Raw genomic sequence first — 16,200 nt, 5'->3', positions numbered from 1 at the left:
AGTCTTTTCATATCTCCCATATTGCCCCACCATGTAACCTCCATTTTTCCCATGCGCTAAGCTCCATGCATCCACTATACCCTCACGATCTTGCACACACCTTTCACTGCTATCAATACATCCTCTGTACCCTTCTCCAAGTATCTATTGTGCACAAAATCATTCAAAATTGGGAATTCCAAATCCTCCCCCACATCAGCTGTAGCTCCGCTGGAGTTGGACCCAATCCTTGTTGGTTCACAGCAGCTCAGAACAGTCATAGGTCACAGTGCAGCCCCGATCTTAAGTCAGGGATATACTGAAAATCCATTTAATATTCTTTTTGAAATACCTTGATCACTTATCTTCTCAAAGCTGTCATTTAACCACAACCACTTATAGAAACAATGTTAACAGCTTTTATATACTTCGCTCCAGGCAATCCTACATAAACAAACACAGAAACATTGAAAAACTATGTCAAAGAAATAACAACTTGTTACAAGAAAATAACTATGCAAATCAAACTAAATTTACATTCCCCTTTCTCATTGCATTTCCCATTTCCCAAAATTAATTTTTGTCTTTTTGAACATGTTGATGATTGGGTTTTGGGAATTGAGAGAATTTTATTGAAATTGCTGCTGACGCCTAATTAGAGTGAATGAAAATTGTGACAGGAGGATGTAGATAAGCTAGCAGCCAAAACAAGTAAGTGGTAGTTAAGTTTCAGTGTAGGAAAGAAAAACATAAGGTTGAATATAAGTACCTTTTGAATAATAGAATTTAAAATAAAGGGAAGAAGAGTGGATGTGTAAACATTCAGACCTTTACAGTTTGTGGGACTCATAGAAAAGCTCATTGGGAAGCGTCAGAATGCTTCTTTTTATACTTCGAAAAAACTGAATGCAAATGAGTGTAATGAATACCGACAAATTTGTGGGTCTTGTTTCGAGTATTGTGTGCTATGTTTGAATAATATAGGCTTGAGAGAGGCAGACAAGGTGAACAAAAGATTGGAAGATGAGATTATAAATGATAAAGTTGTACTTACAAAGAAGAGTAATATGCAAAATTAATCAATCTAAGATAAGATAATAAGACCACTGCACTGGACCAATTTGTATCCACCTATTTTAAAAACTGTATGGAAGAGATAACCGTGGGCACTAATGAGAAGCTCACTCACGATATCTGTGAAGAGGATCGAGGAGGACTTGATGCTCGAGCAAGAACAAGAGCAACAGCATCAAACAGTGGGTGCCAGTGACAAGTAACTGTACTGGATTCTGGGACAAGTTGAGTATAGTAGAACAGGTCAAGGGTGTATATATAAATAAAAATTAGGCCTCAAGGGTGAAGTGCTGACAGTTAAGCTAAATACGGACATTTAGGGGAGGAGTTTGAGGAGTGGAGTCAGGAGATCAAGACCTAGGCAAAATGAGTCAAGAGGAACAGCAGTCTTGGGGGAGTAAACTACTGGAGCTGCTGGAGATATGAAGGAGAAGGAAATTGAACTGTGATGTGACAGCCAGCAGGTTAATGAGTGGCTGGTGATTAGTTTTTCTATTCTCTTATTTTATCTTGGCCTTGCTGCTCTTCTTGTTAAGTTAACATGGAGGGTATGTCATGGCAGGAGACCCCAGAGCCATGTTGTGCTTCTCCTGCGCAATACGGGAATTCAGAGATCCTTCCAATGTCCCTGACTCCTTCACATGTAGGATATTTGTCCAGCTACAGCTCCATTTTGAGCGTGTGATGGCTCTGGAGCTGCAACAGGATTCATTTTAGAGCAGCTGTAAGGCTAAGGAAATTGTGGATAGAACATTCAGTAAGTTGCAGATAAAAATTACTGAGAAAGATAGTGAATGGGTGAGTACCAGACAGAGGAAGAGTAGGAAGGTGGTGCAGGGGTCCCCTATAGTCACCTTTCTCCAAAACAGATTTTGGATACTTTTGGGGAGATGGCTCACCAGGGGAAGGTGGCAGCAGCCTGGTTCATGGCACTGTGTCTAGGTCTGCTGCACAGGAGGCAGGAACAAGGGCAGAGCTACAGTGATAGCGGATTCAATTGTCAGGGAAAAGATAGGCATTTCTGCAGCTGCAAACTAGAATACACATTTCTGATGAAGGACTTATGCCTGAAACATTAACTCTCCTGCTCCTCGGATGCTGCCTGACCTGCTGTGCCTTTCCAGTGCCGCACTTTTGAACTCTGATCTCCAGCTTCTGCAGTCCTCACTTCCTCCTAGAATACCAGATGGTATGTTACCTCGCTGGTGCAAGGGTCGAGGATGTCTTAGAGCAGATGCAGATATTCTGGAAGGGAAGGGTGAACAGGGTGTACATAGGCATCAACAAACAGATAAAAAACAAGGTGAGGTCCTACAAGCTGAATTTAGGGAGTTAGAAATTAAACTAAAAAGTAGGACTGCTACCAATGCTACATGCTTGTTGGAGTGAAAATGGCAGGATAACTAATATGATGTGCTAGACGATGGTGCAAGAGGGAGGGATTGAAATTGCTGGGACATTGGAACTAATTCAAAGGAAGGTAGAACCAGTATAGCACAAACCAGATTGTCTGCACCTGGGCAAAATTGGAACCAATGTCCTGGCAGGAGTGTTTGCTAGAGTTTGGGACCTTTGACCCTTCAACAACATGGCATCAATGCCAACTTCACCAGTTTCCTCATCTCCCCTCCCCCCACCTCATCCCAGGTCCAACCCTCCAACTTGGCACCACCCTCTTGAACTGTCCTTCCTGTCCATCTTATTAACTCATGAGATGTGAGTGTCCGAGTAAGGTCAGCACTTTTTTCCCACCTCAAGTTGCTCTTGAGAAGCTGATAATGAACTGTCTTCTTGAGTTCTGGATCTTACCAACTTCAGTATCAAAGAACAATACAGCACAGGAACGGGCACTTTAGCCCTCTAAGCTTGTGCCAACACATTTTGCCTTTCCATACTAAAACGGTTTTCACTTACAGTATCCCTATCTCTCAATTTCCTTCCTATTCAAGCATTTGTCCAGGTGTTTCTTGAATGCTGCTCTTGTGTCTGCTTCCACCACCTCCTCTGGCAACACATTTCAGGCACTCACCACCATTTGTGTGAAGAACTTACCTTGCACATTTCTTTTAAACTCCACCCCCACCCCTGCACCTTGAACTTATGTCTCCTAATAATTGAGTTGTTAAAGCATGGCACGGGAAAAAGCACAGCAGGTCAGTCAGGACTGAAGAACGATTATACCCGACTCTCTTGCTCCTCCTTGCTGCCTGACCTGCTGTGTTTTTTCCAGCGCCATGCTTTGTCAACTCTGACTCTCCAACATCTGCAGTCCTCAATTTCCCCTAGTAATTGAACCTTCCATCCTGGGAAAAGCCTCATGCTTTCCACTCTATCCATGCCATTCACAACCTTATAAAGCTCTATCAGGTCACCCCTCAAAATCCTGCATTCCAGTGAAAACAAATACCAACCTCTCTTCATAGCTAAAATCCCCCATACCAGGCAACATCCTGGTAAAACGTTTCTGTAACCTCTCCAAAGCATCCACATCCTTCTGGTAGTGTTGTGACTGGAGCTGTACACAATATTCCAACTGTGGCCTAACTAAAATTCTATAAAGCTGGAGCATAACTTGTCTATCCTTATATTCAATGCCCCTTCCAATGAAGGCAAGCATCCTTTTTTTACTACCTTACAAACCTGTGCTGCCACCTTCATTAACTGTGGACCTGCACACCCAGATCCTTCTGCATATTAGCACTCCTAAGGGTTCTGCCATTCACTAGAAAATTTCCACCTGTACTTGATCTTCACTGTTGCATCAAGGACTTGTTCATGTTTGGAACACAACTCCCTGAACAGCTCACCACTAGCCCTTTAGCAGAGTAATCCAGTTATCCTAGGAGAAAGTGAGGACTGCAGATGCTGGAGATCAGGTTAGGTGAATTGGCCATGCTAAATTGCCCATAGTGTTAGATGAAGGGGTAAATGTAGGGGAATGGGTCTGGGTGGGTTACGCTTCGGCGGGTCGGTGTGGACTTGTTGGGCCAAAGGGCCTGTTTCCACACTGTAAGTAATCTAATCTAAGAGTTGAAAATGTGTTGCTGGAAAAGCGCAGCAGGTCAGACAGCATCCAAGGAGCAGGAGAATCAATGTTTCTCCTGGTCCTTGGATGCTGCCTGACCTGCTGCGCTTTTCCAGCAACACATTTTCAGCTCTAATCCAGTTATCTGCCAACTCTAGGTTTCCCAACCAGAGGATGGCTTGTCCATTCCGTCACAGCAAGGATTTCAAATAATAAAGGAGCACACCATGGTACACTAGAATTTGGATTGTCCAGGCTACATCAGCCACAGGAATGGAGAGGAGTACAGGGAAGACGGCCTGTCTCTGCCCCAGGTCCTGCAAGGTGATCTGGAAAGCAGCAGAAAGGTGAGCTCTCTCAAGGGTGAGAGGAAGAGAACTACATCTCCGATCAAGCAAGAATAGTTGCAAGTGATCAAGGAAGTCAGCAGTAGATGTTTGGTCACTCTAACCTAGAGATGATTCGCTGTGGTTCCTGGATCTCAGGAGGGTATGATGTGTGAGTCGTGTGATACTGCCAGGCATTAAGCCTCACAGTACATTCTCCTGCATATCACAACATACTTTCCAGATCAACTAATTCCTTTCTCTCCAGGTATCTCACAACGCTTTCTGAATAGATAAAACTCATTTTCACCCTCAATCTATTGTCCTCTTGTACCTATACCACATCGCCAGTTTTTATCCAATGGCAAACTCTTTGGTGGCAATTGGGAATTCCTGGAAAAGAGGCACAGTTAGCAGAAGGCTACTGCACAGATGTATTGAGTAAACTGATCCTCTGCCTGTCACCCTTCAGTTGAAATCCTCCAGCTGGATTTCAGTGTTGATCCCCTCTACCTTGTAGACAACAAAAGTGGCTGAGGGGAAAGTAACTGGCATTGCTACAGCTTGAGCAGCTGGTTGTAGGCGGTCTATGATCTTGGCCACCATTAGAGCTGGAAAGACTCACTAGGAGAATTGAACATCACTGAGGCAGGTCAGGGATGGATACTTGGTCAAACACCAGGTGTGACAGTGAAATTAATGACAGTGGAAAAAAAAAGATTGAAATGGAAATCCTGTCAGAGAGGAACAGAACTTCTTTAAAGTCGGCGTGCTTAGAGAGGTGCACCAGTGAGCTAAATACTAAATAAAACCCAAAGGAACTGTGGATGCTGTAAATCAGAAATAAAAACCGAAATTGCTGGAAAAGCTCAGCAGGTCTGGCAGCTTCTGTGGAGAGAAATCAGAGTTAACGTTTCAGGTCCATTGACCCTTCCTCAGAACTTTAGGCTTTTATAAACAAGTCAACCAAGTCCCTTAAATTAACAAATAAATAACAAGTGTTTTGGAAAGAAAAACTGAATCAAGTGAAGATTTTTAGCAAAAGATATTAATGCACACACTGCACACATAACCTCCAAGCCTCAGGAGAACATATTAAACTTTCACACTATTATCTTAAAAGTATTTTGACCAAGTAAGAGTTAAATTCAGGGAAAAAGAATTACAGATGTTCCAAATCCATACAAACTGTTAACATTGAAGTTTCTTCCAAGATCAGTTATGGATGGTTGAATTCTCTTTGCCTGGAGACAGAGGCATAGGTTCAGGCTTTGCCTTATAAGGCTCTTAAACTTTGAATACTGATCTCTTCTTGTGGGTTTTCAATCCACAAAATTTGCTGACAAGGTTTTAAGAGACTCGAAAGAGAGGGTAAATGCCGTTGCCCTTGTGAAAGAATCTCTATGATTGAATTCAAAACCAGTAATTTTTTACCTACAAACTTGGTCAGGTGACCTTTTGAAGTTTGTTTCTGTTAACCCAGTCAAATAGTTTATGTTTTGTGTAAATACTCTGCATTTTCTGCAGTAGTCAATGTCCTTTGATATTTCCATCCTGCGAAAGAGACTCCGAATGTCCACCTCTATACCATACCATGGCGCTCATCATTTTATATACTTCCATCTGGCCACCCCTCAGTCTCCAAAGCTTTAATGAAAACAATCCAACTTTGTCTCTCCTTATAGCTAATACACTCTGTGACAATGCTGTCACTTTAAAGAGGTTATTTTGTTCTGGGTTTTTTTTTGAAGAGAGATTGCAAAGGCAGAGGTGCCGAAGTGGCTACTGAAGGCGGCTTAAGTCAATAATTTAGGAGTCCTTTAGATTTTATTTTTTTTTTAAAGTTGTAATAACAAAAGGGGAGCGGCCAGTTCTCACAGATCAGGCTTTCCAGTTTTTTTAGCTGTAGCAGTCAGGACCTGATTGGGTCTCAGAGTTGGAGCTTCAGTAAATGATTCCTAACTTCTACTTTCTCTGAAATCTCTCTTGATCTTGTTTCTTTCTGGATTAGAGAACTGCCTGTAAGAATCTGTGTCTGAATTTTATCTTTTTGCCAAGGGATATGTTTGTGATATTACTATATTGGCTACCTTCTTAAACTATTTTGAGAGGGGTCTGGTCTGGTCCATAACAACTCCAATCCAGGCAACATCCTCTTTTACACCCTCTCCAAAACCTCCACGTCCTTCCTATAGTGCAGTAACCAGAACTGGGCACAGTACTCCAAACATGGCCAAAGTCTTATATACTGTAGTTGCCATGATGTGGAGGTGCCAGTGCTGTTAGGTCAGTGACCCTGGTGATTGTGCAGATTGAAAGCTTTATTGTCACCTGTTCTGGTATTTTGTTTCCCTGTATGTAATTATCATAGTGTTAAATCGCAGATATAACCTTCATGAAAATAAAAACAAGATGAAGTTTATTTTCTAAAAGTGGTTCACTAAATTTTAAAGTTGCATTTGCATTTTCCAACTACATCATTATTTATAGTTTCCAGCCATCCGACTGCTCCTTAGATGCGCGTGGAGATGGCCCCAGATTTTCATGGCACTTTGTTTCACTGCATGATTAATTTTTTTTGACAAAGTGAGACAACCATATCCACATTAAGGCTACAGGAGCAGGATAGCACCAGAGTATTGGGTGATGATTAGTTCACTTCTTGATGCCTGGAAGTGTCTCAGTCATCTTTCTACAGGGCTTGTCAGACTTATGATTAACCATTTAACCTGGGTCAGCTCAAAGCAATTTTCTTAGATGTCACCACTGCTGAAATGGCGTGTACTTCCTATCCAGTGAACTACAGCAACTCACGTGCTTAGTTCAAAAAATGCTTCCCAGCCCGAGAACCACTGACGCCAAATATGAAAGGAAGTAGTAAGATGATGGGAATACCATCATCCATAAATTTTATGCTTCAGTCACATCATCCTGACTTATAATGTGTCATAGCTTCATCATTGTTGCTGGATTGGTATATGTTAGCAAGAGTGGTATCACCACAAGGCCTACATCCTTTGAAAGGCAACAAGGAATGAGGAATTAATCATGCTTTGAGACATTGTCCATAATCTCTGAACAAATTAGAAGAAAAATTGCAAATACTAGGGTTCAGCTTTTTGCTATTGAGACAGGTAGTTCAATGTTTGCTCCAGGGAAGTGAAGGAAGATGTTTGACCTGTCACCCCAGAAGCAAAACATAAGTGACCACAAGGTGCTTATGTGGATTGGTCAAAAGACTCACTTTTATCTTCTGACAGTTTATCCCAGTAGTTTTGTCACATTTTAAGTCTTTACCCCTCACACCCCATCATCCATTTGTCACTTTCTATGCCATCTTTGTGACCTCATGCTAATTTAGGAAACCTCATGTACCCAATCCTGGGACCTCTCCATGGCCCTTGAGAACTTCTGTTCCAGTTTATATACAGAACCAATGACCTCAACAGCACAATGGTTTGCATGAGACTGCTTCGAAAATAACGTCCGTTCAGAATTTTCTGCAAACCGGTCTTCCTATCAACAATAATCACTTTTCTAGACTTGACTCCCCTAAGCAAATAATCAATTGAAACTTTGACAAAGAGATCGAAGAAAAATAACATTATAATTGCATAGAGATGTTAAGAAAAAAAAATCAGTTAATCTAATCTGTGCAAACAAATTCATTTAATCAATCCTTCTCGAAGAAATTTATCCCGAGCATCATAACTTGTGGAGAAGCTGGCGTGGCTACAGGAAAATTAATGATGGGTCAGAATTTGCTGAGATGCCAACTTTCTGCAAAAGAGCTGTGCAGATCAGGAGTGTGGGTTTCAAGTTCAGTACCCAAATCTTATCATTAGCCCACAAAAGCCAAGAATGGAAATGAGAAGTTCCCAATTATTTCTGCCCACAGTTTAAGGGATTCTGGACTCCTTCTGTTGATGTCCAGATGTAGAAATCTGAAACAAAACCAGAAACTTTTAGAGACACTCTCTAGATTTATGCCATTTCCATTTTATGATGATATTATGATGATGATGATATGTTGTGCAACTTCCAGCATTTTCTCTTTGTATTTGTGTAGCTTAATATTGACCTTGAATCTTCCCAAAAGTTGTTCCTGATAAGTGTGAAACATTTTTCTGAGGTACTTCAAAATTAGTAATAACGGTCACAAGATTATACAATTGATACTTTTTATTTACATTTTGCTGTTCCCTTTCTACCTCAAATACAGTTACCTCTAGGAAATGCCCAGGTTTGGAACTAATTTGATATTTTTCATATCATCTTCTATCTGACAAATGACAATATCCTCTCATAAATGACTGACATTCAGTAAACCTCAAGGGGAGAAACCACATCCTTGATTTTGCACACATTTGATCACTATTATACTAGTGGCTTATATGAATTTTGGCTCTCAGTAATAACATTACTAAAATTGTTTTCAATTTACACTGCATATGTGCTGCACTGTTAGTTATTGACACACAGGTCTTAAACAAACTGTGCAAACTGAAAATAGGCATGCCATTTTTGTTAATTGTGGCTCACAGGAAGCCTCAGTAACATGTGGGTTTCTCTGCTTATAGCTGGCTATGCACGACCCTCACATTAAGAATTGCAACCTAGCATTGTTCTTGTATGGAGTAAAAACAGCTTTAATTCAGCTCTCTTTTCCACCAACATGTACATTTTTTCTGAGTCCACAACTGAGAAAGCCACACCCCTGTCCTTGCCTTTGACTCCCCACTCCCAATGACACTAACCTGTAAATTCCTCCTCTTCCCCAAATTAACTCATATTTTTTCTCTGGTGTAAGTCTTCGGCACTGCTACTTAGCGCGCAGCTTAAAACTTTCACAGATCGTTGCTGCTCACATTGGCTGCAGCTTTTGACTTCAGTGGCTTCAGGTAGGATTAGGAAATCTCTGCCCCAGGATTAACTGGTCAAGAGGACTGTCAGTTAACTGTTTAATCTGGCAATATGTCTCACTGGTGGGGCAGGGGTGTGTTGCTCTCAAAGATGCCCAAAACCAGATACAGTAAGACAAAAATAAATCCAGTCATTTATCTTTTTGATATCCCGAACATGGTAGGTTTTAACTGCAGCAAGTTCAATTATGCCTTTGCAGTGATGAAGACAATGAAGATGGATTCTGTCAGCCATACAGAGGAATTGCATGTGCTCGATTCATTGGAAATCAAAGCATTTATGTGGATTCTCTCCAAATGCAGGGAGAAATTGAAAACCGTATTACTGGTAGGCAGAAGAGCAATAAATGTTTGTACTATTCTTACTGAAAAGGGAACAAAGTCTTTTTAAAAATTCCATTTGGTTTTGCATGACAACCTCCTCGTTGTGTCATTTGAATATTTTAGACAAATTGTTTGTTTTAATATTTTAAATGTATATTTATATGATTATGCATGCCACAGAAACTGAGTTTCAACATGTTCAAAGAAAGAGTCAACGTTTTTTCATAATTATTCTTTAAGCACCAAACAATTATTGGTTGTTTAAATGCAATTAAATTATGTTAGGAGGTCTTGGTAATCTATTTTAAAACAAATCCAACACTCCTTTATTAGTGCCAGCTCATAAAGTAAATGTTCCTTTAATCTTTGGTTCTTTGAAGATGAGCTTCCCAATTTAAAAGTTCACACAAAACACCATCAGAATTACCCAAGTTTTGTGTTTACCTCTTGTAGCTATACATGCTGTATCCTTGTGATAATATCTGTCTCTGGATTTGACTTTCTGTCTACTAAGATTTTGATCAAGAGCAGTATCTCTCTCTTTTTCAGTGTAGATTGTGCAATTTTCTGTGACTAAACTATTGATTCCTGCATTTGCAACAAACATGTTTGTGTGCTGCATGAGGCAACCATGGGCGAGATTAAAACAAAAGCAAATTAACAGTTGCTTTTTTTTCACTTTTTAATGTCATTCTTTTAAAAAAAAGAGCATAGTGTGAAACAGGCTGCCAATCTGTTGTTGTGTGTATTGTTATTGTCAAAGTCAAATATTATTTTTGCAGTACACTGACAAGAAAAATATACTATTATGTATATGATTGTTGCATCACATTTACCCATCAAAATTCTGAAAAAATATGATTCATGTTCACAAACAATAAACTGTTTGGAGGAGTCCTAAAATATCTAATTTTTGCTTTGAAGTTAATACAATTACAAGGTGCCTACTCAAGCCAGATTTTCTGACCTATAAGGAGATTTAATGTTTGCATAACCTCAGCTTTTCATTTGTTCCCATTATGTCTGAAATTGCTTTATACAATTAATAGATAAAATGTAATTGTCTTTCTTTACTTTATTTCCTTTCTTTGTTTCAGTCTTTCATTAATTTCTATTTCTACAGTAATTTTTCTTCTCTGCCAGTATCACGTTATCCCTGCACATCCTCCCCAGTCTGTAGCTTTTGAGTGAGAATTTACTAATGATACTGCAGCATCACTATAACTGCCATTACTCTCATTGCTGCTGCAATATTTGTGAAGATGCAGAACTTTATTTGTCACCATTTGAGCTGACTGAGAACCCTTAAATTAATACCAGGGAAATATATTTCAAATATGTGTAATGATGTAGGATTCCAAGTTAATTCTTAATTGAGACATGTAGCTCATTGAGAGTTTTCCTTCTAATTTCAAATTAATTTTACAAAAGCAAACTACTACAGATACTGGAAATCAGGTCATACACTGATCTAAGATGTTAACCTTATTCCCTTATTCCTCTATCCTCAAATACTTCCTGAAGTTCTAAATATTTCCAGCATTCTCAGATTACTTTTCTTCAATAAGTTTATTAAAGATGTTGTTTTCTTGATTTATTCAACTTCCCATATTTGAAATTTACAAATGTGTAGGATTTTCAAGTTCACAGCCAGAATGAATAAAGGGGCCCTTGTATCTTGTCAAATTTCATGTTTGCTTCTTGTGGTATAGAGACCCCATGTGGCAAAGTGAAGTAATTTCTGTTCAGTAGATATTTAGGTTGTTTGTGACAAAAAGAATGCAGAAATTAAACTTAAATGTGTGGAATTGTAGCATTTCAGAGAACAAAAATCTAAAGTTGCTGAACATGAAGCTACTGAATCTCTTAGGTAGAAGTGGTGGATTATATTGCAGTACATTTCAATAGAATTGATATGTTTGTAATATGCACCTACCATGCAAATTTTCAACAAAGGTAGGTAAGAATTCAGAGCTAGTTTGCTGTAAAATAATTTTTATTTTACTTTCTGCCAGGATCAAAACAAAATCTGTGGTGTCAAAACAAAATGAATTGTAACTTAAGATCATTGGTGTTAAGGTTTCTAACATTAATAAAATAGAACAATTTGAAAAACAAATAGTGATACTCAGCCAATTTTGTATTCAACTTCAAAGTCACTATTTATATTTTAACTAAGAATTCCATTGGGTGGAACACATGTTAAACTGTAATATGTAAAAATAAAATCCTGTATATGCAGGTGTGTGCTTTATGCTTTCTTTTAATATTCATTAAAGAACTCTGGGTTTTAAAACTAAATCCCAAACATTTTCCACATATTTTGGTGCGTCATTAAAATTTTCAATTTGAAGGTTAAAATTATACACATTAATTACTTAAAATATAAGTTGTAGCTAGAATTATTTTAATCAAATTAAGTAAGGAATGTATAAAACTGGGACAAGTGATTTATTGTAATAGTGCCTCTGATAAATATTTGTTTTATATAGTAATGATTTATAAATCAACTATTGTGCTTTTCATTTCAGCTGCATTTACTATGATTGGTACTTCCACCCATCTCTCAGATCAGTGCTCACAATTTGCCATTCCATCTTTTTGTCACTTCGTGTTCCCCCTCTGCGATGACAATTCCCGTCATCCCAAACCACGGGAATTATGCCGAGATGAATGCGAAGTTTTGGAAAATGATCTGTGTAGAACAGAATACATTATCGCAAGATCAAACCCACTCATTCTTATGCAGCTTCAGTTGCCAAACTGTGAGGATCTGCCACTGCCGGAAAGCCCAGAGGCTGCAAGCTGCATGAGAATTGGAATTCCTGTGGATAGGATTAACAGATGTAAGTATGAAAAAGATCTGGTTCGTTTTAACTAATCCCATCAGTCATCAGTCTCCTCTTGCACTCTCATTTAAAATATCGTCCTTCAGATAACTAAATGTTCAGAGCATTGGAACACTAGCTCTGAGCTACTTCAAATTACTAATTAAATATGGTAGGCAGCACTTTCAAATGTCAGGAAGCAGAGCTTTCTAGGCTTGTAAAGTAGCAAATGTTCCTGACAGCTCCACACTCAATCACCACCCCTTACTCCCCCACACATCCACACCAAGTCCATTTATGTTTCGACAATATCAACAGTCTTAGAAGAGTAACGTTATACCATCTAATAACCTGCTTAATCAGGATGCATTTGTGTTTCTCAAAGTACATAACTTATAATTGATAATAAATAATTAATTAGCAATAGTTAGATTAGTTAATTCAGAGTCCAATTGTGTCATCTCAAATGTTGCATCAAAAGTCAGATCTTTCATGAATATAGTTGATAAAGTCATTTTCATTTTCAGATATTTTGGCTCCATGTCAAAAGACTGCTATATTTTATTTAAAATGTGATACATACATTTGACTGCAAGTTGCTGCTATAGGAAAATGGGAACAGCTGTAGTCCATTCAATCAATTGAGCCCGTTCCTTCACTCAGTTAGACAATAGCAGATCTGCACTTTAATTCCATCTGATGGCCTTGATACCATAACATCACACCTTTAAAAAAAATCTTTTGTTTATTTTATACATTTTCAATAAAACTAGACTCAACAGCTTTTGGAGTCGAGTGTTCTTGATTTCCACTCTCCATTATGTGAAGACATTAATCCACACTTCCCTCTTGGAAAAATTGTGCTAATGTTTTCAAGTGTGCACCTGTGTTCTGGATTTCCCCACCAGAGAAATAATTTCTCTTCATCTACTCTACTATGCACCTCATTTACATCACCTAAATCTTCAACTTTCAAATTAATACAAGTGTTGCTATACCAACCTGTGATACAGATCCCCTTTTTCACTTCAGTAGCCTCCAGATTTAAAAAGATCATCCTTTGCCATTTCCACCACAATGCCACTATTAAACATGTTTCCTCCTCTCCTGTCAGCATTCTAAAGGGACTGTTTCTTCTGGGATACCCTGGCCTACTCAATCACCCAACATCTTTTCCTGTCGCAACATCTAACACCTGCCTTCCACTTCTCTTCTCATTGACCAAGGTCCTGAAAAGTTTCCCCAGGTAAAGCAACAATTTACTTTTTCCACTGTAGTATACTGCATTTGTTGCTTTCCTCTATATTGGTGAGACTAAACACACATTGACTTGATGCTTTGTGAAACACCTATAGTCAGGACTCAAGCATGACAGCAACCTTTTAATTGCTTTGTTATTTTGATTCACCACCTTGCTGTCATACTCACATTTGTTTCCTCAATCCGTTGCAGTGTTCCAGTGAAACTCAATGTAAGTTGGAGCAACAGCTTCTGATTAGGCACTTTACAGGCTTCTATACAGTTCACAGTTTTAGATCATAAACTTTGTCCTCCATTTCCCCCCAACAGCCAGTCTTTATCATATATCTTTCACATATCTGAAAGCAAATATCATATATTTGCTTTCAAACAGAGCTTTACTTCATCCTGGTATTAACACTGTGGGTGAAGGTAGTGTAATGGCAATGTCACTAGATCAGTAATCCAAAGTCCAGATTGATGTTTTGTTCACATGGATTCAAATCCCACCACAGCAGCAGTCTTCGAATTCATGAAATAAATCTGAAATTTAAAACTAATCTCTTTTACCATAAAACTATCATCAATTGTAGTAAACACTCCAACTGGGTTACTAATGCTATTCTGCAATCTTTACCTGATACATGTGACTTCAAACCTGCAGCAAAGTGGATGACTCTTAACTACCCTCTGGTGTGACCATAGCGGGCCACTCATCTCAAGGACTTTAGGAATGGGCAAAGCTGACTGGCCTGACCAGCAATGCCTACATCCCATGAAAGAAGAAAGATAAAAGAAAACACTATGGATCAATGCTTTGCTTCTTTCTTGCAAATACTACCACTCATAGAATTCCCTACAGTGTGGATACAGGCCATTCAGCCCGTCAAATCCACACCAACCCTCTGAAAAGCATCCCATCCAGACCCATTCCCCATTACTCTGTAACCCATTACTAATCTACCTAGCCTGCACATCACTGGATAATTTAGCATGGCCAGTTCATCTAACCTATACATTTTTGGATTGTGGAAGGGAACTGGAGTACCTGGAGGAAATACATGGAGACATGTGCAGAATGTGCAAACTCCACACAGACTATCACCCAAGGGTAGAATTGAACCCAAGTCCCAAGCGTTATGAGGCAGCAGTCCTAGCCATTGAGCCACCCAAAAGGGCAGTGGCTCCACTGGGACTCAAACCCAGGATGTTGTGAGTGTAAAGTAGATATGCTATCCACTACTCTATGGAACCAACACCTTATCTTGCTTCTTGTTCTATTCCTGCCATATCTTATGTTGTTTAATCATTTCTAAAAGCTATCCCAAGTCTTTCCTTTTGTTCTGCCTTCCTCCCTGTGCACCCTCAATCTCTTCAACAGCATAAACCGAAGACATTTCTCAAAACATCAACCCTGCCTTTATCATACTCCCTTCCAATATGGTAAACTGCATTCATTGCTTTCTCTGCTTCTCTTATAGCAGATGCTGCTCGATTTAGAATTGTTTCAACATTTAGTTTTTGTTGTCTGTACAACTTGTCCTCATAAGGTGTGGCACTCAAATTGATCATAGTACTCAAAATGATGTTTAACCAAAGCTTTATGTAACTGAAATGTATTTTGCACCTTTTTGTATTCTCGGACTATTGAGGTAAAGCTCACCATCAAAATTATATTTTGAATCTGTGCACTAGCTTTTGCTGGTTTCTGTACTGGAAATCCTAAATCTTTCTAAAATGATGAGAATTGAAGTAATGTTCATAAAGATCAAAGTCACTCCTCAATGCAGGTGTTATTTATTCCCACAATTTGTATTTCAGGTTATATATTTGGGAAATGATTTAAATATTTCTTCCAAATATAAAATTGATTGAGTTTTCTAACGTATCTTACTTTTTTTGTAACAAATATATGGAAAATACATCTACGATTCTGATTATGTCCAGGCAGAAATCACCCTCACAGTTCATTGGTCTTAATACCCTGGTGAAGGTGGGAATTAGATGTTAGATGTTGCAGCAAGTATTACATGAAGTGAGATGACTCTGTAGGTGTTGTGTGAATGTAATAATTAAGTATCTTATAGCATATCAGGAATCCAAATCTCCACTGTGGAAGGTATGTCTCCTCACACCAATTTGTCATAATTAACAGATCACAGATGACCTCCCCAGTAGGCTGTGTAGCATGGATTAAATTAAATAATAGGTATATCATTTACCAGAAATCAGAGTGCTAACAAGTAGTATTAAGCCCATGAGACAGTACGGCCAATATCCTGTGGGTGAAAATAGCACCTTCCAAATTAGACAGCACTTGTTTCCCTTCATTTTTTAGAAATAATTATGATTTTACATTTCTAATGTTATAAACCAGCAATCAAAGATTATTAAAGATGACACTCTTAAAGCTAGCATGCCAATTATTTATAAATTGCAATGTTTCTATGACATTAGTAGTTTCCATGAAAATGTAAGTTTAT

The 16,200-nt window shown here is 38.8% G+C and overlaps 1 protein-coding gene across 5 annotated transcripts in view; it reads left to right on the top strand.

The window, feature by feature from the left end:
• The window catches only part of ror2 (receptor tyrosine kinase-like orphan receptor 2), a 358,843-nt gene that overhangs the window by 320,990 nt on the left and 21,653 nt on the right, over nucleotides 1-16,200 (top strand). For all 5 annotated transcript variants that reach the window (XM_072586857.1, XM_072586843.1, XM_072586839.1 and 2 more), the window contains 2 exons: nucleotides 9,527-9,654; nucleotides 12,182-12,496. In XM_072586857.1, the coding sequence (XP_072442958.1) occupies nucleotides 9,527-9,654; nucleotides 12,182-12,496 (443 nt within the window). The remainder of the gene's footprint in view (nucleotides 1-9,526; nucleotides 9,655-12,181; nucleotides 12,497-16,200) is intronic.

This window comes from Chiloscyllium punctatum, chromosome 2 (assembly GCF_047496795.1).
Source record: "Chiloscyllium punctatum isolate Juve2018m chromosome 2, sChiPun1.3, whole genome shotgun sequence".
Taxonomy (NCBI): domain Eukaryota; kingdom Metazoa; phylum Chordata; class Chondrichthyes; order Orectolobiformes; family Hemiscylliidae; genus Chiloscyllium; species Chiloscyllium punctatum.
The sequence above is the reverse complement of the archived record's forward strand: the minus strand, read 5'-3'. Positions and strand labels throughout refer to the sequence as shown.